Raw genomic sequence first — 23,877 nt, forward strand, 5'->3', positions numbered from 1 at the left:
AAGCCCATCTCTCTTGTAAAGAGAGCCTCATGTGATTAAGCCACGACATGGTCATTCTACCTTCCTGGGGTCAGATTGGAGGTTATCACTTCTCAGTTCCAGGGTTTTGCCGAATGTCTGATAGTCTAGCAGTCATCCAGTCTAGGTCATCAGTGACTGCAGCTGCTGACATTCTGCTCATGTGCCATCAGAAAAAGCAGTAGGTACATTTGGATAATCTCAAACGGCTTCCTAAAAGCAAGACTTTGGGCTCTGGTGGTGGAGGGAGTGTTGGGGAGACAGCAAGTGTACACATGCTAATGAACATAGGTACAGCATGTGCACTGACCAGTTACTACCATACAGTGATGTATTTGGCAGGACAAAGAAATAGATTGGGCATCTACCAGGGCAAAAAAGTCAGTTCAATGCAGCTGACTGCGGCAAGTGCTGTTTTAATGCATGGCTGTAAGGAAATACAGCAGTACCCTCTAGGGAAATTTTCAGATATTCCTACACTCACCTCAGAGCCCTAGTAGATTCAGAGGAAAGATGTGATGACCTTCCAAGGAAGGAGCAACATCCAAATTAGTTTTATCTGCACTTTATCAGAGACGGGAGATGTAGAACACAGACATAAAAATAACATTCTTGCCTCAATTGAGAGGTTCAGCTACATAATTCCCACCACAAATCTGTAGATAGCTCTGCTTGCTTAAAATAGTCTGCATAGGTTAAAATACTGTGTCTTCTGCTTCACCGATCATCCCTCAGATTACTTTCGGTGCTTCCAACTTCCCATTTCTAGAATATAAAGGGGGTTCTCTGTCATGAGCTGAATGATTGCAGTATCCTGGGTTGGAGCTGTGGATTAATCAAGCATATTGGGGCAAAACCACCTGCTAAGCTGAGTGATTGATGTGCAGCACTGGAGCTTGCTCTTTCTACAATGGTGGTAGGAAATACTGCATTACAAGGTGCTGCTCAGATTCTTCTCTGCTGAAGTCTGGCTTCTGTGAAGGCCTGAAGATGTGAGTTCCTCACTAAAGGCACCTTCCAAGATTCTTTGCACTGATTGCCGTACCTTTGCCCTGAAGTGCCGTCCCACAAAAACATAAAGCAGGGGGTTGATGCAGCTGTTGGCATATGCAAGTGCTGTAGAGAGGTGGTCCCACAGGATCAGTGACTCCATCAGTCCTGTTCCAAGACTAGGTATAATGGAGAGAATCCCAACTATATGGTATGGAGCCCAGCAGATGAAGAATGCAGCTACCACAAACACAACTGTTCGCAGTGTCCTGTTGCTTGGCTTTTGAAACTGATTTGCACGTGTTCTGAAAGCAATGAGGGTGTAGCAAGCTGCCATTATGCCAAAGGGGAGCACAAAGCCAAAGACAGCCCTAGTGCTGTTTATTACTGCCAAGGTAAGGGGTACAGAATAATTACTGGTATCTTCCCACAAGTCACTGCCATTGTAGGATGAGTATTCTTCCCATACCTCATAAAAAGACACATTTACAGATGCATTTACGGGATCGTCTATGTAATCATCAACTCCGAAATTGTACCCGCATTCTGTTTTGCCAGCGTAAGTGCTTGTCTCACGGTAATAGAAGACAGGGCAGCAGAAAATGATGGCCAGCATCCATATGCCACTGCATATTAGCGATATAAATTTCACTGTTCGGTGGTTCTGACACCAGACAGGTTTCATCACCAGGAGGCACCGATCAATGCTGATGGCCACGAGTAGGAAGACACTAGCAAACATGGTGAAGATTATGACTGACGGAATGACTTTGCAGAGGAACCAGCCATAGGGCCAGTGTTCATGGAGGGCCAGGTGAACAACAAAAAATGGCAAGGACAAGCAGCACATGATATCAGCCACAGCAAGGTTTAGAAACCAGACAGTGTTCACAGACCTTTTCATTTTCAGACCAGCTACCCAGATCACCAACCCATTGCCTGGGATACCAATGATGAAAACAGTGGTGAAGATAACAATGGAGACAATTGATTCTGATGCATAATATACAGCAGCCTGTTCCTGTGAACTGCTATTGCCCAGGGCTTGAGGCATTCTGCAGCTATAAAACAGAAAGCAAGTTAGTAGCAATTCACATCCTTGGTTCTCATTAGCCACGCAAATGCAGGGTGGAGCTTTCCTCTAGTGGGCGGCCACCTGATTAAAAGAGGGCTCTAGGGAGCGCAGCAAACAGGAGTGGGTAAATGGGGGTGTGGCAGGGTAGTTTGCGTGGCAGTTCACGCAGGCAGGGCAAGCAGGCAGGGTTGCAGGTTTCCTCCTGCTAGTGGGGTTTTTAGTTCATTGTTTGTTGTGGTTTTGTTGGTTGGTTGGTTTTGGGTTTTTGTTTTTTGTTAGTAATGGTTTTTACACAATGTAAAACTGCAGTTAGTAAAAGTTGCGAAATAGAACCTTCCAAAAAGGATGCATCCGTCCAGACTCCTTCCTGTGCAGAGTGTTTGAGCCCATCAGTGGTACCTGCCTGCAGTGTGAACAGGTGAATGATCTCTTGCTGGTGGCTGAGCTTAGGGAGGAAGTTGAAAGACTAAGGAGTATTAGGGAAAGTGAAAGGGAGATGGATTGGTGGAGTTCCACCCTTCCATCCTTCAAGGGAGGCCCACCAGGAGTCAGAGGACTCCCACTGTCAGCCAATAGGAGGACACCTTGTGGATGAAGAGGAGTGGAAATGGGTCTCTACTTGGGGAGGTAATAAAAATTCCTCCCGACCCCCATCACCCACCCAGGTGCCACTTCAGAACAGGTATGAGGCCCTGGATCTAGAGGGTCAGCCAGATGATGTAGAAGAAAATGAGCTGCCCAGTGGGCCTCTCTATTATGCTTCATCTGTCAGACAGATCACCACCTCTAACAGTAAAAAGAAAAGAAGGGTAGTCGTAGTGGGTGACTGCCTTCTGAGGGGAACAGAGGGCCCTGTATGTCGACTGGACCCATCTCACAGGGAGGTCTACTGCCTCCCTGCGACCTGGTATGGGATATTACTGAGAGACTCACTGGGCTGATTCAGCCTCTGATTATTACCCACTGATAATACTTCAGGCTTGCAATGATAAGATTGAAAAGAGGAGCGTCAGGGCAGTTAAAAGGGGTTTTAGGGCACTGGGTCAAGTGGTTGATAGGGCAGGAGCACAGTGTTCTGCACAGTCCCTTTGGTGGCAGAAAAACGATGAAAGGAATAGAAGAACCCACATTATCAACAAGTGGCTCAAGGGTTGGTGTCATCAGCAGAATTTTGGGTTCTTTGATCACAGGGTAATTTTTTTGCCACCTGACCTGCTGGAACTGGATGGGCTGCATCTCTCTGTTAAGGGTGGAAGGATTTTAACTCATGAATTGGCAGAACTTGTTGAGAGGGGTTTAAACTAGGTTCGAAGGGGAAAGGGGATGCAGCTGGGCTGTCTGGAAGCAGGCCCAAGGGTGGTAAGCCTGAGTTAGGGGTGAAATCAGCAGCTCAGCTGAGGTGAATGTATACCAAGACACGCAGCATGCATACCGAACAAGAAGAGCCGGAAGCCATGGTACAGCACCAAAGCTACGATGTAGTCACCACCATGGAAACATGGTGGGATGACTCACATAGCTGGAGCGCCACACTGGATGGCTACAAGCTCTTGACAAGAGACAGGAAAGGGAGAAGAGGTGGAGGGGTGGCCTGTTACACTGGGGAGGTGTTTGATGCCATGGGTATTTAAACTAATGATGATGAAGTTGAATGCCTATGGGTAAGAATTAAGGGGAAGACCAACAAGGCTGACATCTTGCTGGGAGTCTGTCATCGTCTACCCAAGCAGGAAGAAGAGGTGAACAACTTAGTCTATAAACAGCTGGAGAATGTCTCAGGATCACCAGCCCTTGTTCTTGTAGATGACTTCAACCTACCAGATATCTGCTGGGAACTTAATACAGCAGAAAAAAGTCAGTCCAAGAAGTTCTTAGAGTGTGGAGGACAACTTTTTGTCACAGCTGGTGGGTGAGCCCACCAGGGGAGGAACGATGTTAGACCTGTTGTTTGCAAATAGAGATGGGCTGGTGGGAGATGTGGTGGTTGGAGGCCGTTTAGGGCATAGTGATTATGAAATTATAGAGTTCTTGATATATGATGAGATGAGGAGGAACATCAAAAAGACTCTTACACTGGACTTCTGGAGGGCAAACTTTGGCCTATTTAAGAGACTTATTCGGAAAGTTCCTTGGGAAGCAGCCCGTAAAAACAAACGAGTCCAGGAATGGTGGGTGTGCATCAAAACAGAAATCTTGAGGGCACAGGAACAGACTGTCCCTGTGTGCTGAAAGATGAGTTGACGAGGCAAATGTCCAGCCTGGATGGGCAAGGAGGTTTTGAAGGAACTTTAGAATAAAAAGAGGACGTATCATCTTTGGAATGATGGCCAGGTCTCTCTGGAAGTATTTAAGGAGGTTGCTAAGGCATGCAGGAAAACAATTAGAGAGGCCAAAGCTCAGTTTGAACTTAATTTGACAACTTTTGTAAAAGATAATAGAAAATGCTTTTACAAATATATTAATGGCAAAAGGAAGGGTAAGACCAACCTCTGTTCTCTACTGGATGTGGGAGAGAACTTAGTAACTGCAGATGAGGAGAAGGCAGAAGTGCTTAACACCTTCTTTGCCTCAGTCTTTAGTGGGAAGATGGCTTGTCCTCAGGACAACTGTCCTCCTGAGTTGGTAGATGGTGTCAGGGAGCAGAATGGTCCCCCTGATATCCAGGAGGAGGCAGTCAGAGAACTGCTGAACAGCTTGGATATTTATAAATTTATGGGCCCAGATGAGATCCATCCCAGGGTGATTAGGAGCTGGCAGATGAGCTTGTGAAGCCACTCTCCATAATTTACCAACAATTCTGGCTCACTGGTGAGGTTCCAGATAACTGGAAGCTGGCCAACATGATGCCCATTCACAAAAAGGGTGGGAAGGAGGATACAGGTAATTACAGGCCAGTCAGCCTGACCTCAGTACCCAGTAAGGTAATACAGCAGTTTATACTGAGTGTCATCATGCAGCCCCTACAGGATGGCCAGGGTATCAGACCCAGCCAGAATGGGTTCAGGAGGGGTAGGTCGTCTTTGACCAACCTGACCTCCTTTTATGACCAGGTGACCCACCTGCTGGATGCAGGAAAGGATGTGGATGCTGTCTATTTGGACTTCAGCAAGGCCCTTGACACTGTCTCCCACAGCACACTCCTGTCAAAGCTGGCACCTCTTGGCTTGGACAGGAGCACTCTGTGCTGGGTTAGGAACTGACTGGATGGCCAGGCCCAGAGAGTGGTGGTGAACAGTGCTGCATCCAGCTGGGGGCCAGTCACCAGTGATGTCCCTCAGGGGTCTGTGCTGAGGCCAGCTCTGTTCAGTATTTTTACTGATGACATGGATGAGGGAATTGACTCCTTCATTAGTAAATTTGCAGACAACACTAAGCTGGGAGCATGTGTTGATCTGTTGGAAGGGAGGATGGATCTGCAGAGTCCTGCAACAGCTGGATGGATGGATCCAAAAGGATGAAGTTTAATAAGCCCAAGTGGCATTGTGGCGTTTCGGCCACAATAACCTCCTGCAGTGCTACAGGCTGGGGACAGTGTGGCTGGACAGTGCCCAGGCAGAAAGGGACCTGGGGGTACTGGTGGCAGCCGGCTGAACATGAGCCAGCAGTGTGCCCTGGTGGCCAAGAAAGCCAATGGCATCCTGGCCTGGATCAGGAATAGTGTGGCCAGCAGGAGCAGGGAGGTCATTCTTCCCCTGTATTTGGTACTGGTGAGGCCAGTAGAACCTGGAGTTCTGTGTCCAGTTCTGGGCCCCTCAGTTCAAGAAGGACATTGAGATGCTTGAGCACGTCCAGAAGAGGCAACGAGGCTGGTGAAGGGCTTGGAACACAAGCCCTGTGAGGAATGACTGAGGGAGCTGGGGTTGTTTAGCTTGGAGAAAAGGAGACTCAGAGGTGACCTTGTCACTCTCTACAACTCACTGAAAGGTGGCTGTAGTCAGGTTTAGTCAGGCAGCAGCTGACAAAACGAGAGGACAAAGTCTTAAGCTGCACCAAGGGAAATAGAGGTTGGATATTAGGAAAAAGTTTTTACAGAAAGGATGATAAAGTACTGGAATAGTCTGCCTAGGGAGGTGGTGGAGTCACCATCCTGGATGTGTTTAAAAAAAGACTGGATGTGGCACTCAGTGCCATGGTTTATTTGAGGTGTTAGGGCATGGGTTGGACTCAATGATCTTGAAGGTTTCTTCCAATGTGGTGATTCTGTGATCCTCCTCCCCAGATTCTTCTCTTAACCTTTACTGAAGCATCTCTGAGTCAGGTGACAATACAGAGTTGTCAGGGTACAAAGGCATTGGCCTACATAAATTTGTCACTAGTGTGCCCCTAGTACACCTTCATCATTCTCGTGGTGGCTAAGTTATGTAAGCCTGCTATTCAAACAGGGGGCTCTGTACAGTTATGTTCTCCTATCTCTATCATCCCTTTGATTTCTGTCTGGTTCTTCTTAGTCTCCAAAGTGGAGCTCTCTACTCACATGGCCATGATGTACCAAGTTGTGTTTCCTGGTTGACTTCCTGCTTCAGAAAGGCAAATCAGCATTTTTAGTTCCTTTAAAAGGAGCGATTTCTTCTGGCATTAACTGGGGAAGTACATTTAAGTTAAAAAAGCATTGCCTGTCTTTCTGAAATAACTCTGCTTCACTTTCTGAACATTACAAATAGAATAGACAGGACATCAACTCTGTTGGCTAAGGGGTATTTTAGGGAAGTGCCAGTGACCACTTCCTTTTCCTTTGCATGTGTACTGAGCTGTCTGTTGGTTCCTTGGAAAACTTATCTTGACCAGGAGAAAGGCAAGATATTAATGGTTTAATATTCTATGAAAGACAAGAAATTAATGTTTAAGACAAACAGATATTTACTTGTAGAAATAAAAATACAGAATAATGTTCTTGAGCCATTTTAGATATGTCTTACTGCAAGACAATGAAGCTGACCTACAGCATACTTAAATGACATTTTAAAATTATGACTGTAGTAGAGGAAAAATGTTAATTGCTCAATTATTCTTGGACTTAGTAAATTTGGAAAGGAAAATAAAACCAGCAAAGTCAAGATAGAATTGAGAAAAAAAACCCCTGATCTTCAGCATTTAGGCATTAATAGAATTGTCTGCAAAATTCCTGTTAACTAAACCCTTGCTGAATTGATGAAGACAGTTGTGTTACTGAAATCTCAAAAAATGTTACTGAAATCCAAGGATACTGGTAAGGGAAGAGCTGAATACAGCCTGCAGAAGCAACTGAGAAGACATAAATAAGACAACTGACCCTCTGTTAGCCTGCATTATGCCAGTACTTAAATACTGGTCAGTATTTATATATATACTTATATATTATACAGTAGGAGACTGTTGTATGCAGGACTAAATATAAATATTATTAAAAAAGTAAATTCAAATCATCAGCCTCATTCTTGCATAATATGCAGTCTGAAAGTGAAGTGATGCATTAAGTGTTCAGACTGCTTCACTAAGAAGAAAATGAGATAAACAATTGTAACAAACATTGTGATTTATCAGTTTTTGGTAATATCTGCTAAGAGACTTGTAAGTGAGGGTAACCTGCAAGGAAAGCTATGAAAGAAATTGCTGGAAAAATTAACTTAAAGCTGGAGGCTTAATTTAAAATTCTCCCAATTTTGTTCCATTTCCTGGGGTCTTACTGATCCATGTCAAGCAACTTTTAGAAGGACAACTGGTGAATAGTGCTGCAAGAGTTGAACCCTGCTGCCTCCCCATATAGCTACAGAAAATGGTATGAAGAGGACAGGAAAACAAGGAATGCTGTAAAATAGTAATGCAAGTCCTACTTCAAAGTAAACTGAGGGATGAATCAATTAGAAGATACTGCCCACACTATGTTTTGCAGAGTGCTAAAAAGGCTGCAATGTGGTTTGAAAATAGAAGAGGGAACTGGAGGAGGGAGAGAGGTTTTCAGGAGTGAATAATAAATGGCAAGTAGACAAGGAAAGCAAAATTCTCCAGTCTATGATACCTACCTGAGTGAAGCAGTTATTTCAGTACTTTGAAGCAAGTACCATCAATCCTGTCTCTGGAGTGACTGAAAAAACTCTCACATGACATTTTAGGAACTGCATTTTTTTTCCTGCATGCGCATGTGTGTGCCAAGTGTATTCTTTCACCCTGATAAAATGACTCATTTGAATGTCATTTCAAGATTTAGATATCATCTGCTCATAAAATAAAGAGTCAAACCACAGGAAGTTTCTCAAAACTGTCAAAATAAAATAGTGCTTTAAATAAAATATTAATAGAAAGCACAGCAATGATAATTACAGGTACATACTTTACTATATTCTGTAAGACAACCGAATGACATCCTGTTGTTGACACAGTGTGACCTTTGCTGGAAGTAATTCTTAAGTCCAAACCCTGCCATGTCGCTGTGAAATGTCTGATCAGTTATTGTCTTGTAGCCACTTCTATGTCTTACCAGGTCAACATGTTCACCTAGGATTCTTACCAATCCAGATCAGCTTCTGTCCCAGCTTGAGACAGTTTACTTCATCAAGTACGGAACACTGTACTCAGCAAATCACGACTGGTCATGACAAAAGGATTTTAATCTGCCTTTTACTTTTCAGGGTATTAAGTCTATTAAAACTCTATTTTTTAAAAAGGGACTTAACTGACAAGAAGTTAGAAGTGGTTAACTGAAACGCTGATTTGCACAGAATGTGGCAAGACAATAAAAACTGAAAACTTCCAGGGCAAGGCATTTCTAATGTTTACAAAGGGGGTTTCTTCTTGCCCTTCACAATTTGGGAAATCAAGACTACTAGCAGAAATGACAAAGCCCAGACATATAAGAATCAGCCTCAGTATTTTGGTTTAGGAATGGAAAATGAACCGTGACAGAGCAGACTTCTGCTCCTGAGCGTGTCTGTGAAAGACACAGATGCTGCCTCCAACACAAAACCAGAAAAAGGAAGACAGGCCAGGGCTGAGCTGTACCCACAAAGATAGACAAGCTGTCAGCAGCCTGCAGGGAAAATTCATGTAGCTTCATCTTATTTTCAGCTGCCATCCTGCCAGGGGGACCCCTTGGGCCCAGACAGGCAGTGCTGATAGGAGCTTAGTCCTATGGGCTCCTCTTGGCTGAGGGACACATAGCCTGGTCACCACCATGGGACCTGCCAGTCAAACCCTACTTTGCAAGAAGGTCTTTAGCCAGTTCTATCCTCCAGGTGAAATATGTTCTATTTCAAAATTTCAACCTCTCTACTGAATCCTCAAAAAAAAAAGGGGGAGGGGGAATATTTAAATTTCAGTGGTTTGGTGGTGCTTTGTATTTTTTTGGTCCAGAGAACCATTTTTTTGTTTGAACCAAGCAGAAGAATGTTATGTTCTCTTCTGGTGGTTAAGTCTCAATGGAATTGAATGGGAGATGTATTCCTGGCATCCTGGTGCTACTTGTGAGTCTTTCCTCACATGCCTTATAATAGTTGGGCCTTTGCCACTCCCTCATTCGAGATGCTCTCCTTCTAGAGGGACCGTAGGAGGGCTGTGGCACGCTGAATGACAGCACTGTAAAGAGGGAGGTAAAATTTAATACTGCTAATTGTGAATCATTGAACTTGGAAAAGCAACCATAACTACGCACATAGACGGGTGTAGTCCTGGTAAGTTATTAGTGCTCAATGAAAAAACTTAGTAGTCACTGAAGGAAGTTCTAATGAAAAATTAGGTCAACAAACAACTCTATCCAAAAGGTAAATGTAAGCTTCTTCTTGAATTCCAAATGCTGTACTAATGAATAATTCTTGAATTCTGAATGCTGTTACTTGTTCTTGTAGAACAAGAAAAAATATAGAGAATGATGACTAGACAGCCACAGGTGGGAATAGCTCTGTCTGCATTAACTAATGCTATTCTCTACTGGAAAAACACACAAGCAAACAAATCCAAGAAAACAACCAAAAGAAAAAAAAAAACAGAAAAACAAAAACCCCACAACAACCAAACAACGAAACCCCAATATCTCAAATTTACTGATGTTTCAGTGATTATTTTCATTGTTTTTGCCTCAGCACCTCCAGGGATGGTGACTCCACCAGCCCCCTAGGCAGCCCATTCCAATGCTTGACATGCAGACATGGCTCTATGTAACTTTTAAATTTCTCTTATGCCTTTTCTTCCACTTTTCAGAGTAAACATTGGTACTTTTTGAGACTCAGTCACAGGACGCTGCACGGCACTAAGCTTCAACACCAGTTGCCACTGAGAAGCCACCATTAAGAGAGTGGCTTAAATGCTGCCAGCCTTATCATTATTGACAAATAAACTAGTACCTACACCTTTACTTTGGCCACATTTTGGGGGAATACCCACTCCTGAAACTACGCGTTGCATAGCTGGCATTTCCATCGCTTCCAGCAGCAAAACCTGTCGCACTTTGTGCCGCATTTACGTTTTGGCTCGCTCTTTTACCAAAAAGCCACCTAATCCCCGCGCCACGGAAAGAACATTGACAGTTAACGCCCCAGGTCGGCAGGGGAGCAGCCCCGGGGGCTGCAGACGAGCAGATCGGCAGCGTGTGGCGGCACAACCCCCAGCCTTCCCGCTGCCCGGCCCTTCCCGCTGCCCGGCCCTTCCCGCTGCCCGGCACCGGCATGGCGCCCCAAACAAACATGGCCGCGCCAGCCCCGCCGCGGGACTGCCAGGCCCCAAGATGGCTCCGGCCGCCGCTGCTGTGTCAGAGGCGGCTCCAAGATGGCGCCCTCCCGCCCCCGCTGCCAGCATCCAAGATGGCTCCCTCAGCTTCTCCTACGTGGTCAGCGTCTGGCCCAGCCGCGCCGGCGCCCCCAGGCAGTGTCTGCCCTCATCAAAGATGGTGGTGGGCAGTGCCGCTGGTCATTAGGCTCCCGCCGCTCGCTCCTCGCCGGGCTTCGCGGTCGACATGGCGTCGGCCGAGCTGGAGTACGAGTCCGTTCTCTGCGTGAAGCCCGATGTCAACGTCTACCGCATCCCGCCGCGCACCTCCAACCGCGGGTACAGGTGAGGGACCGTGCGGCGCCCGCGATCGCTCCGGTGCGGCCCAGCCTGCCTCAGCCCCTGCCCGCAGGGCGGTCGGGGACTGGGGTGTGCCGTGCCGTGTCCCGGCCGCGCCCCTTGGGAAAACCGTGTCCTGTGGCCGCGAGCAGGTCTGGCCATCCCCTGAGCCCCCTCCAGCCGAGCTCTGGAGGAGCCGCCGGCTGGAGTTGCCTCTTTTGGCGCAGGTGGTCAGCGCCTGAAGGTAGAGGAGCCTCCGCTCCGTGCTGTGGAGGAGCAGGGGCTACTCTGTTAATCGGGGGCAGGAGGTGAGGGCGCATCTTGCTCTTCCAGGCAGAGCTGGCGTCTGTTCCCGGTTTGCTGGGTTCCCTGGGATGTGACGCTGATGTGCTATAACGGCACGTTGGGTTTGGCCTGGTGGCTCTCGCAGTGGCGGGGAGAAACCGGGAGGAATTCGGGGTGACTTTTAAGAAGAGGCTGCAGGACCAGCAGTTAGAAATGCCTTCTCTGGTCAGCCAAAAGCAGCAGAGTGTGACTGTGTAAGATGTGCCCACAGGGCTGCTGGAGAAGCGGGTTTGTGTACTCCCTGAACCTGACAGACTGTAGGCGGATGTTGTGCCTGGCCAGGGATGTTTGTTTCCAGTTATAAAATCCTGTAGATTTTACAGCACCAAGCCCACAAGAGTTCAGGAAGCGTTTGGACAATGCTCTCAGGCACATGGTGTCATTTCTGGGATGTCCTGTGCAGGGCCCGGAGCTGGATTCAGTGATCCTTGTGGGTTCCTTCCAACTCAGAATATTCTGTGGTGCTGTAGGTTGGGCTTTTTCTCTCTTTCCTTTTTTTTTTTCTCCTTCACAAGAGTCTGTGGCAAAGAGTGTGATAGGTCAGTGAAAATGTCTGTGTGTGTGTGTGTTTTGCCTGGTGTAAGTCAGCTGCCTCTAGGCTCAGAAGTACTCAGTGTTATTTTGCAACAATAGGGTAGAATAATGGAGGGTCTTTTCAGTATTTTACTAATTAATTTATGGGGTCTTCCCAATGCTCAAAAGTCACTTTTGTGGATTTCCTTTTCAAGTGAATTTCTGGACTTCTGTCTCCCCTCTTTTGCAAGCTTATATAGATGAGGAGTTGATGTTCCCTGGACTGTGTCTCCTTCCCTTTGCCCAGCGATGCCAGTGTGTCAATTGGCAGCAACAAGAGAGGAGCTGAGACCCCATGTCTTATTTGGGGAGGGAAGTAGAATGAGGCAGCAGCAGAAGTTGAGGGTTTGGGAGCAGAGACTTCTGCTGAGGTGTCTGGGCAGAATTGGAGAGGTTGATTATGATCAGTGATTAGCTGCTCTTCCTTTCAGGGCATCTGACTGGAAACTAGACCATCCAGACTGGACAGGGCGGCTTCGTGTCACCTCCAAAGGCAAAACTGCTTACATAAAACTGGAGGATAAGGTTTCAGGTAAGGGAAAGGCAGTGACTGTGATTGCTGCCCATGAGCCTGTGTTTCTAAGCCTGCCCAAAGCTGTGCATGACAGCCCCTGCCACACTTTAGGAAGGGGTCGCTCTCCTTAACACCTGATTCTTTGTCTGCAGGAGAACTTTTTGCCCAGGCTCCTATAGATCAATACCCTGGCATTGCAGTGGAGACTGTGGCAGATTCCAGCCGCTACTTTGTCATTCGAATTCAGGATGGGACTGGTGAGTTGGGGGCCAATGTACTTGCCAAGTGCTCGGGGTGGAGGAGACCCAGGTGGAGCTGGGAGTGTGCCAGGAGGATGAAAATGGTGTTGGGAATGCTGAAAAGACCATGTGGTGTGCCTGGAGGGGTCTGAGAGCAAGATAAACAGAGGTTCTCTGGAACATTTGGTTTCCAAGCATGCCTTGTGGGAAGAAGGGTGCATCCTGAAGGCTAGTGACAGTGAACCGCTGGCATCCAGCTGCAGGTGTGTCAGAGAGAGGTAGCACAGAGTGGTTTAGGATTAGCAGAGAGATTTGTGGCCCAGTTGCAGGGTACCTTCAGTGACTCCTCCTGTCTCCTTGCTAGGACGAAGTGCTTTTATAGGCATTGGCTTCACGGATCGGGGTGATGCCTTTGACTTCAACGTCTCTTTGCAGGATCACTTCAAGTGAGTTTTGCATTTCTGGAATGCTATTTTTCCTCTGGCCTGCAGAACATGGTGGGTGGTGGTGCATGTTCATTTAACACAATTTTCCTTGGGGTGGCCCTGAAGGCCTGCTCTGGTGAGGGACACTTGTGTGTGCTACCAGCTGTCGTGGAGGCTGAGAGCCCCTGCAGGGTCAGATCTGTAAATCTTAAGCTTAGGTCTTGTGGTGCTGCGGGTGGAGTGTAAAACAGCCTTCTGGGTTTGTGGTGGTTCCAGCTTTGTGCTGACACCAGGAGTAGGGAGGTAGCTGGTTTGATGAGGCAAGGTAGTTTGGTGGGATGGAGAGAGAAACCACACACTTTTCTAAAACACTGCTCTTTTTTGCCACATGGTCTCATGTTTTCCTCTCTTCTTTTTAGGTGGGTGAAGCAGGAAACTGAAATCTCCAAGGAGTCCCAGGAAGCTGACACCCGTCCCAAATTAGACTTAGGGTTTAAGGAAGGGCAGACCATCAAACTAAACATTGGGGTAAGAAGACCAGTTTACTCTGCTTCTTTCTCTGGATGTGCCGATGGAGACTCTTCTTTACACTTCCTTTTTTAAAATGTTTTACTACAGAACATGACGTCAAAGAAAGGAGGAGCAGCCAAGCCCCGTGTGTCTGGATCAGGGGGCCTAAGCCTGCTGCCACCGCCACCGGGAGGCAAAGTTGCAGTCCCTCCTATTCCTCCCCCTTCTTCCACAGCCATTGCCAACCATGTCACACCACCACCCGTGCAGAAATCCAGTAATGCAAGCAGTGCAGGTAAACCTTAGCATTGAGCCAGCAGTTTGTAAGACAATGACAGGTCTTGCTTCAGGAAACCTGTGTTCAACCTATTGCCAGCAGTGCCCTCTGAGATGTGGTGTGTCCCACCACAGACCAAATGTCTTGGTCTCCTTGGCAGCTCCAGTGTTCCCAGTGCAAGAAAGTGTAATGGGTCCTGAGGAGGGCCATAGGAATGGTCTGAAGGCTGGAATACCTCTCCTGTCAAGAAAGACTGAGAGGGTTGGAGTTGTTTAGCCTGGAGAGGACAAGGCTTTGGGGAGACCTTTCACTATGTAAAGAGAGCTTGTAAGAAAGATGGAGAAAGAATTTTACCAGGACTTTCAGTGACAGGGCAAAGGGTAAAGGCTTAAACTGAAAGAGCAAAGATTTATATAATGAATAATATAATTCATATAATAATTCAATATAACAATGCATATAAAGAAGATATTTTTACCATGAGGGTGGTGAAACCCTGAAACAGGTTGGTCAGAGAAGCAGTGGGTACCCCTTAATTGGAAGTGTTCAAGACCAGATTGGATGGGGTTTTGAGTACCCTGATTTAGTGCAACATATCCCTGCTCATGGCACGGCAGTGGGACTAGAGGAAGTGATCTTTGGAGGTCCCTTCCAACTTAAATCATCCTGTGATTCTGTAACAAAGAGGTTGCTGCAGTCCTCTGGATGCTGTGCAAAAAGTGTGACAATGCAGAGGTGTCTGGAGAGCTGGTGATCATTTTGTGAAGGCAGAGACTTCAGCAATGCTGTCCATAGGTCCATAGGTTTGAGTGAAAAGAAACCTTGAGCTTCTGAGTAGGGCTCATGTGGTCCCAGTGTGTGGTTTGTAGTGGTAAGGTGGTGCCTGTTTGGCAGCTGTTGGGATTGCTGAGCTTGGGTTGAGTCTGAGCCTTGTGTCTGCTGGGAGAGTTAATAAGTGACAGATGTGTTAGGTGGTGTGCTGAGTGAGACTGGATAGTTCCTGAAGACAATGCACTCTTGCAGTGTCAGCTGGAGGTGTGCACATTCAGCAAAAAGAGATGCTGTTACAACAAACCCCTCAAAAAGTCTGACTTCTGCAGGGAAAGCTGGAGTCCCTTTAAAGATTTTCTGCCCCTGCACCCAGGAGTTTGTTTACAGTGACAGTTAAAATGCCTGTAGGGTTTTCTGCATAAGCCAGTGCATTTTTTCTCTTTCTCTCTCTCTTCTGCCTTAGATATTCTTTTAGACTTGGATGCTCCTGCAGCTGCATCCGAGGCACCAGTATCAGCTACCACAGACCTCTGGGGAGACTTCAGCACTGCATCCAGGTAAACTGTGATGAATGGAACACAAGAAGGGTACTGACCTGATGGGTGTGGGAGGATCCAGAAGTTAAGAAGTCTTACTAGATCTGCTCATCTGATTTTCCTTTTTTTGTTTCAGTGGTGTTCCCAATCAGGCTCCTCAGCAGTCCAACTGGGTCCAGTTCTGAATGATCAAAGCAGTGGAATGGGACAAATTGATGACCTAGAGGCACCAAATGGGATCAGAGGGGGCACAAACCTCTCTAGTCTTCAATCAAATTGGGACAATCCTTCATTTTTAGATCAGACCTTCACTTAAACTTGCTATTTTTGGTCCCACTGAACCTAAAGAGAACATATACTGACTCCTCCCAAGACGGGCAAGGAGGAAAGAGGTAGCCTTACCTCCTGCATCCACTTGGCCATTACATGGTACATCCTAGCTATTTTCCCTGTCTTTCCACACAGGGAATGCGAGAATCTTGAAAAAAGTGGGTACAGGAGGAGGCTGGGTAGGTGCCTCTGGGTTCCTTGTCCTTCAGATTTTCTCTGGCTAGGCTGTTGCTTTTTGTGGCTGCTTTCAGTAGTGACTGCAGCCCTTACAGCTTGCGGTGCTGAGGACAGCTGCATTTGGCTACACCTGCTAAATGGAACTTCTAAGGAGATAGGTCTTGTCTCAACACAAAATCCTCTTGGGTTAATGACATCTGTGGTGAGCAGTGACCCTCCCCATGCACACACTACTCTTCTGTCTTCGGTGCAATTCTTGGTAGTGCTGCATGTCCTCGTGCTCCTGTGGGAGGAGTCATGCGAGTCCTTGAGTAGACCTGCTGCCAATGCGCTGTAGTTCCAGATGGGCACCCCATCTTGAGGCTCCTGATTTGGCTTGCAGGTTCACTGGAGGAACTTCTCTCATTTTAACTCCTTTCTCCCCAGGCAAAGGCCTCACTGTCACTGAGCTGTTTTAACTGGAAATAGCTTTAAGAAAAAAAAGCCTGTTTTTACAATTTGGTAGTTACTTGCACTAGATGACAACCAGCTGATTCCCACCACTCAGCATTTCATGTTCCTGCATCACTATCCTGAGCCTTGGCCTTGGTGTTGTGACTTGGCACTGTGTTACAAGTATTGCATATGTACAGAAAGAATTATGGTGGGACAATAGATTATTCTCTGATGAAGGGACAGTTTCCTCCCCCTTTTCAACTCAGTCATTTGACTAAGAAATGTATAGTAGGCTCAATCCTGAGATCTGTGGGAGCAAAATTCTCCCACCTGTGTTCCTTATTATGACTTTTCTTCTGAGTCCAACTTTCAGGGATGTGAGCTAATTATTGAAACTTTGATTTTTTTTTTTTTTTTCTTTTATCTCTAATGTTTCCAAGTCCTCTCTATTTCCTGTGTGGTTAAGGGAGTTAGAAAGAGGTAAAAAGCCATGACTTTCTACTTTTTTTCCTTTGAGAGAGTTTCCTGAGGCCCTTCACTGTGGACACTACTTCATCTTCAGCAGCTGTGGATGTGATCTGGGGTGTAAGTCTGTTGATTACTCTGGGTGAACTCACAGGGCAGGCTGGAAACCTCACAATGCTGAATTGCTACCCTTCATGCTGGCACAGAACCCAAAACACTAGCTGGGAAGATGGTCTCATTGACTCTTGGACAGCTGTACCCAGTTACTGGAACACTAGGGCCTTGGTGCTTTGCTGGAAGGCTACTTCCTGTTTTGAGAGTTCAAAACAACACACAGCAACATTTTTGTGTCTTTAGCACACCTTCACAGGGAAATGTTTCCCTTTGGGCAAAAATTTTCTGGTGAGGCTTGTAAAAGCGTAGTTAGATGTATGCATCTTGTATTGGCAAAGGTCTTTTGTCATGTTTGTCTGGCTACAGTGGGGGTATTTTGGAGACAGTTTCACTTATACCATCCCTCTGGGGAGCAACATTCTTGAAATAACTCTAAAGCTGCTGCAGTTCCACTTGTGGAAGTGGGGACCAGTCTGCTCTTGGATGTATTTTAAGTAGTCATTTAACCCTGATTCCCTGGCTCTCTTGGTGTTTCCCCCTGCCAGCCCTCCCCTGCCTTCATAGTCACTCCTGCAGTCTCACTGTACTTCAACTCCCTGCCTCCTGAACTTGTGGATGGCTGTAGTCTGCAAGCAACATCACAGACTCTGCTGGGTTGGCATTTTGTTTTCTTTGTCTTTTTGTTTTCTCACGTCCTTGTGAGGTCCTGTCATTTCAACTATGTATCAATTCCCCAACCAAGGAAGTTCATGGCACCAATTAACAACTAACTAGGAGCCTCTTCTGTATTGTCTTAGTATTCTGGAGATAATATATTATGTATTTGAAAAGCTGAAGAAGCAAAAATTAAAGATATATGTATATAAAGCATAAGATGTACTGGTGCAAATGGTAATTAAACAAGTAATACTGGGGAAAACAATGTCATGAGTCTTCTAAGTTGTCAAATTGTTTCTGCTTTGGAAGCCTCTAGGTTGAAGGTCTTCATGTCTCCAGCAAGATCCTCACAGCCTACTTATCCTTCTGCATGTGTTGTGGCCTGCAGAGCGGACAAGAGCAACTTCAGGAGTGATGGGTTCAGGCTCTGTCTGGGCAAAGAGGTAGGAGTGTGGAAGAAGGACACAAAAATTACATGGCTGTTCAAAATGGGGTAAAAAATGCATACAATACCAAACATGAATCAACAGCATGGAAACAGGCCTGATGTAGGTTCCTATGGGACTTGGTAAGAGTATGGATAAAATGCACAAGTGAGAAGACTTGGTTGCCCAGATATTTAGCATCTCAGACATTAACGGCTTCTACAGCCTGCAGATATTTTCAGAAATTATTCTCTCCATGCTGGTAGATGGGAAACAGTCTGCCTACTAGAGATAAGTGGCCAAGTGGGCCCTTTGTTGGGGGCAGCAAGGACAGGCTGCCTAGGAAGAGAGAGGAAGTAGGAAGATAAGTGACAGCAGAGCAGGCAGGGGCACTGGCCTCACTAGCAGAGTGAGCAGTCCTGAAGTACCAAAGCACAAAGATCAGAGCAGGTCAGGATGAGGATTTAGATAGCAGGGTACATGGCCAGACTGGGACATGGCCGGGCATGGCTGTGCTAACTCAGGCAGGGACCAAGGGTGAGACCCTTAGCTATAAGCCAAATGTTGCTGAGGTTTCTCAAAGCCAAACACCTCTATTTACTTAAGCTGGACCTGAGTCCAGCTGATCCCCCAGGAGGTGAAGAATATGTTCAGGGCCTTGACATTTTTCTGTCAAGCCTGCTTGTAGCCATCTTGCACAGCATGCTGGCTCCATGTTCCTCTACCTGACAACAAAGCTGTGTATTTATGGCTGTGTTGAAAGTACAACACAGGTCTTGTAGCCTGGGTAAAGATAAGAAGTCTTAACCTTCTAAGTCAGCTGTTTGAATTGTCTAACATTCTAGTATCTGTAGTGACTGGGGAAAAAAAATTTTTAGCTCTAGGACCAAAGCTTTTACCCTATTTTGGTAAATGGGATGGGTATGTTGTATACATCCTGGCAGGGAGAAGATGAAGCATTTTACCCATAAGCTATGGTGGAGCTTCTCAGACTTTTCAGTAGGTACTTGCAGCGGGAAGAGTTGAAAAGCCTAAAAGGGTCTTTCTCTAGAGTAGGAGAATTTTCAGATTAAATTCACCTAAGGGAAGTGCTGGGATATACTCATGTTTGTGTGTAAAGAAGCACAGAAGATAGGGAAACAGTACATGAGAGAGAGCTTAGTCCTGTGTGGAGATCTTCCCAGGCCCCATGCCTTTCCTCACAGCAAGGCCTGCTAGAATGCACGGCTTGGCAAGTCCTGTGCAAGTTTTCCCTTTATTCCAACTGGGAGACAGACTGTAGCACATAGAATCAGGAAACAAATGTCAAAGGGAAGAGCCTAGTTTTGTCTGGTTTTTGGTTGTCAATTCTTCTGTGGGACCTGTAGTTGAGGTGGGATGTATTTTCCTGCCCCTTCTCCCATTAATTATATTCTGTGTTCTGTGACTTCGTGTCAGAGCCATGCAGCAACAGTTCTTACCACAGCCACACAATATGGATTGCAGACAAAAACCTGCCAGATTTCACAAAGCCTTGATGCTGTGTTTGGACTCCTGAAGAAATGGAGAAGGGCTGTACATTGGAGGAAATCAAACAAAAACCAAACAGGAAACCAAAACCCCCAAAGTCTTCCTGAGCTTTGATAATAAGGTAAAAGGATCTGAATGTGAACTCATCCTGCTGAATCAGCATAAACCTACAAGGTTCTAGGAAGAAGAATGGGGCTGTTAATGTTTATTAGCAGAGCGCTGTGGCCCAAGTGGTTAACACACATTGAATGCATCCAGGTCTAGGTAGTCTGATGAGTGCTCATTGCATTATATGAACAATAGAGTCTCATTCTGGAGACTGTTACTGGTCTCTTTCTTCCAAGATAATAGCTAACAGTGAGGGAAAACACTGGTTGACAGCTTAATTTTGCCACCTGCCATTACCTACAGCTGTATGTCCCCATCCAGAGCTGGGGCTCTGATGGACATTCCTTGAAGCTGAGCATAGGAAGATCAGCCAGCAACAGCCTGCATCTTGACCAGAGCTGTGTTTTCCAGTCACGGCTGGGATCCTGCGGTGGACTTCTTGCATCACTTGTGTTTGGGGCAGGCCAGGCGGGTGACTTGAAACGAATAGCCTGCTCTCCCTTTTCTTTCCCAGGCATTGTAGGATGGCAGCTCCTGCATGTTGAGGCAGAGGCAGCTGCCTTGCTTAATCGACTGGCTTTTCAAGCCTTGAAGCAGTCTGAAGAGACATTCCCTAAAGGAGGGAGCCGCCTGTAACTTGCAGCCCTTGTGCTGAGCCTTGTGTATTAGGCACGTACAGAGATGTGGCACTCCCTGCCCTCCCGAGCCTGGTCTGCGAGCCTGGCTGGGCTGGTGGCACCGGCGACCGGGCGCTGAGTTCAGTCTCACCCGCGGCCGTGTGCTGCCATCTGCTGCCGAAGCCCTTTGTTGCGGGCTTTCCTGCAATCCCTGGGCTCAGCCACCATCTCCGGGGACTGGTTGGACGCCCAGAAGTTGAGAGGGTGGCAGGTGGGATGCAAGCAGACATCACCTGAGACCTGGCTAGCACTGGTAGGGTGCTCTCTGAAAAGAAATCACAGCTGGCGATTTGTAGTTTGATAGTTTAGCAATGATGGAACTGGTGCTTCCAAATGTAGCCGTGTCCTCCTATTCTACTGCCCTCTGTGCTTCAGAGGCAGGCTTTGTGCCCTCATGCACAAACATGGTAACGTAATGTAGGGCTTGGAACTGAGCTGTCCCAGGGCAGGCACACATCCCCTCTTGGGGCCAGTGTGCATAACGGTATGGATGTCTGTTGTCTAAAGTTTGGCCCAAAGGAATGGAACTCCTAGTCTTTTTTAAAGTGGTGGCTAAGCACTCGTTCATGAGTCCATGTTTATGGTGTTAAGCAAACTGTTCAAAGATGTGTAAGATGCTGTGTTGGTCGTGCTACACAAACTGTCCCTTTGGTTAGCTGGCAGGGACAAGGAGCTGGATTCCTGTGAGAGGTAAGGGATAGGAGAGCATTTTCTTTGAAGAATATATGCTAAGTGGCTATAGATACAGCTGAATGTCTGGCCCAGAGTTGGGGGCTGCTGTCACCAGTACCTAAAGCCAAAGTCAATACCATGGGCACATGTACAAAGTGTGCTTGAAATTCACTCTTTTTGGGTAGAAAACCAGGAAAACCCTTAAGTGATAAATCCCATACAGAAACAGAGTTACTGTAAGCAGATAACCTGCCCTGGGTAGCCTGGTCTAGCTCCAAAATAGTCCTGATTTGAGCAAGGTTTCTCCAGTCAGAAGTATTTCCTAGCACAACTTTTCTGCTGCAGTGTGTCCCATGCTGGGCCAGCAGTGTGGTGAGATGTCTGATGTGAGGGGCTGGTCAGTGAAGAGGAACGATGAGATCTGGCAGTCATCCTTCCCCTCTGAAAGGACAGAACTCTGCGAAGACCAGGATGGTGTGCTGAGCCTGTGCTGTCCAGTCTTAACATGCTAAATATGCAAATAACTCTAATCTAGAGGCAGAGTCTAAGAGATGTGGGCCAAGGTGCTGTAGGCCATTGTGAGTCATCAAGGAGCACTTTGCCTTCTTCATCAGTCCCAGCCAGCAGGGAGTCAGCAGCAGGGGCCCTTTGCCCTCTGGGTCAGTGCCAGCTCTGTGCTAGAGGTGGCACCCTGGAGCACCATTTGCCCACCTTTTGCTTCCCTGTGCTGACTTCAGTGTCCTGGCAGGGTAAAAGTGGGTGACACAGGCACCTGGAGAGTGTACTCTTTAAAAAAAAAAATTAAAAATTACTTTCCCCCTGTCTAATGGCATTGACATCTGTGTCATGAGGAGGTTCCTGTATATGGTTGAACCCCATAGTTTGGGGCCTCCCTGCCTGGCATTAAAACTTTCCTGTCATGTTTCATTGATGAGGTGCCAAGGAGTGTTTGGTTGAGCTGACTGTACTCCCTGGATTTAGTTCAGCTTTCTATGGCTGTTTCCAGATGGCTTTTGCTTTGTCCCATCCTGACTGGACACATGGGATGGCTGCTCTTGAGGCAGGGGCTGGGAGGCTGCAAATGGCCTGCAGGGGCACCTTGGCTGCAGGATAAGGGGCAGCACAGGTCACTTGAAGTCTTCCTGATAAATCCACCCTTGAGGATAGGAGGGGGTGAGGGAGCTCTGCACTGCTGGGGAGGTTTGTGCTGCTATTCCAGTACTACCTGCTGGGACAGCTTAACCAGTTCAGCTCTCCCCAGAATCTCCCTATGAGAATGTTTTTTACTGCATCCCACTAACATGCATGGAGAGGATGTAGAGGGAAACAGTTTAAGAGTGACCCTAATGCATGAGTCTGGGTGACTTTGTGTGACAGCCCCATACTTGCTTGGTGACTGTGCTTGTTTTCCATTTTTTTCTTTTCTTTCTACTCCCCTCATTCCCCCTTCAAGAGAGGAAGATGACATGCATTCATCTCACTGGGCAGAGAGTAGCCGAACAATTCAAGGCTGTGGAGATCTGTGTGATCCTTAGAACTGGAAATGAAGTATGAAGAATTGCTTCTGTGGAGAGGTGTTATGTGGCCACAACTTATGTATGCGAATTCCATATGCCCACTCTAAGATAAGCTCCACAGCCCCACCTCTGAAAACAGGCCCCTGGGGTCTGACCAGGACTTGAATCTGGCCCAGGTTTGAAGTCAGATGTGGTGCTGTGGCAAGCAAGTGCAGTATCTGGTTCTGATCTCCAACAATTTATAGCCTTGAGACTTGTGACTCAGATCCAAAAGAGGAAGGAGACAAAGGTAAAATGTTCCCAGTAATGGCATAAAACACAGCTTTGAGGTAACTGCATCTGCATGTGCCCTCTGTTGGGCTTTGATTTAGTAATCTGTTAATTGGGGGAAATAAATAAAACATATCTTCACTCTTCTGAAGAAAATCTTCTGTTAATGCTATATGTGAAGAGGCAGGTTGGGGCTTCTTGTCTCTTTGAAGATTCTCTGGATCATGTTCTTCCTTTTCTTATTAATTCCCTTACACCTGAGGGATTTTGGTAACCTACCATCACACTAGAGTGAGCACACGACTTAACCCTTCCCAATTCTCACTGAGTTTGAGCTCGCTCAGCTCAGGTAACTTTGGGACATGAAGTCCCAAAACCTTGCTTGAAACCCTCAGCACTTACTAGAACTTACTAAAACTTGTCAGGGCTGTGGCCATGGGAGAATTGCACAAGCTGTTTTTGAGAGGAACGTTTCTTTTCGTCACTCCTAGTTTTCTTTCGTTCCCCTGTGTTCTGCATGCTACTGTAACCATCGCATTTTGGGGAGCTGCTGATCTCTGGCAATGTATTTGTGTCATGCTGGATGGTTCTGCTCAGGATTCCGTCTTTCTGCCAACTCAGGCCTGCCTGTGGTGAAGTGCTGCCACCTGCCAGAAACTTGTGTGGCTTCACAGTGCTACCTTCTGTTTAATCCATCCCACTCATTGCTCTCACTCCTCTTTCCCACTGTCCGTTCAGTACTTCCAAGTTTCCTCCTCACCCCTGGATGCTCAAATATATCTTTCCTGTGCTTTCACAGCTCCATAAAAGCCATTTTTTCCTTGGTCTCCTAGCAACCTGTATGGAACCCTGGTTCATCTTGTACCATTAAAGGGGTTGACTGCCTTCCAGAAGAGGTATCTTTTCCCTGTGGCTCTGGCCTTGTGTCAGCCTTGGCTGAGAAGGGCATAGGGTGCCTTTCTCTCAGATCCCAGGAGGCTGCTATGCTCCCACACTGTCCCCTGGAGGAGTACAAACTGCAGCATCCCACCCCTCACTTCTCTAACCATGCAGCAGGGTACACAATGGGATCACCTTATTGCTAGACTCTCTCTAACCAGCCAAATCCCTCAGGAGCTCTTGAGGAGGTCTTGCTGCCTGAATCCCTTTGATTTGTTATCTGACATCCCTTATTAACTGCTCAATGTCAGGCCTTGGGTCCCCATTCTCTGTGTTCCAGTGCCATTTTATGCTCTT

General features: G+C 46.8%; 2 protein-coding genes across 2 annotated transcripts; one reads left to right on the forward strand and one right to left on the reverse strand.

Annotated features, from left to right (window-relative positions):
- Positions 1-583: 583 nt before the first annotated feature.
- Positions 584-8,123, reverse strand: C3AR1 (complement C3a receptor 1). Its single transcript, XM_005531044.3, has 2 exons — positions 8,083-8,123; positions 584-2,069 (listed from the first exon to the last, which is right to left on the reverse strand). Exon 2 carries the CDS (start codon positions 2,060-2,062, stop codon positions 950-952), a length of 1,113 nt encoding a protein of 370 aa, XP_005531101.1. The 5' UTR covers positions 2,063-2,069; positions 8,083-8,123; the 3' UTR covers positions 584-949.
- Positions 8,124-10,893: 2,770 nt separating this feature from the next.
- Positions 10,894-17,728, forward strand: NECAP1 (NECAP endocytosis associated 1). Its single transcript, XM_005531021.3, has 8 exons — positions 10,894-11,101; positions 12,445-12,545; positions 12,680-12,784; positions 13,131-13,212; positions 13,611-13,719; positions 13,810-13,996; positions 15,213-15,306; positions 15,422-17,728. Exons 1-8 carry the CDS (start codon positions 11,004-11,006, stop codon positions 15,468-15,470), a joined length of 825 nt encoding a protein of 274 aa, XP_005531078.1. The 5' UTR covers positions 10,894-11,003; the 3' UTR covers positions 15,471-17,728.
- The last annotated feature ends 6,149 nt before the right edge of the window (positions 17,729-23,877 follow it).

This window comes from Pseudopodoces humilis, chromosome 2, assembly GCF_049639895.1.
Source record: "Pseudopodoces humilis isolate 2021_Gansu_Grassland_sample_001 chromosome 2, ASM4963989v1, whole genome shotgun sequence".
NCBI classification, from domain to species: Eukaryota; Metazoa; Chordata; class Aves; order Passeriformes; family Paridae; genus Pseudopodoces; species Pseudopodoces humilis.

Coding starts and splice junctions, on each gene's coding strand:
- C3AR1 (XM_005531044.3), bottom strand. CDS start 2,062: ATGCCTCAAGCCCTGGGCAATAGCAGTTCACAGGAACAGGCTGCTGTA.
- NECAP1 (XM_005531021.3), top strand. CDS start 11,004: ATGGCGTCGGCCGAGCTGGAGTACGAGTCCGTTCTCTGCGTGAAGCCC. Junction 12,785..13,130: donor TCGAATTCAGGATGGGACTG/GTGAGTTGGGGG, acceptor TCTCCTTGCTAG/GACGAAGTGCTTTTATAGGC. Junction 13,213..13,610: donor TCTTTGCAGGATCACTTCAA/GTGAGTTTTGCA, acceptor TCTTCTTTTTAG/GTGGGTGAAGCAGGAAACTG.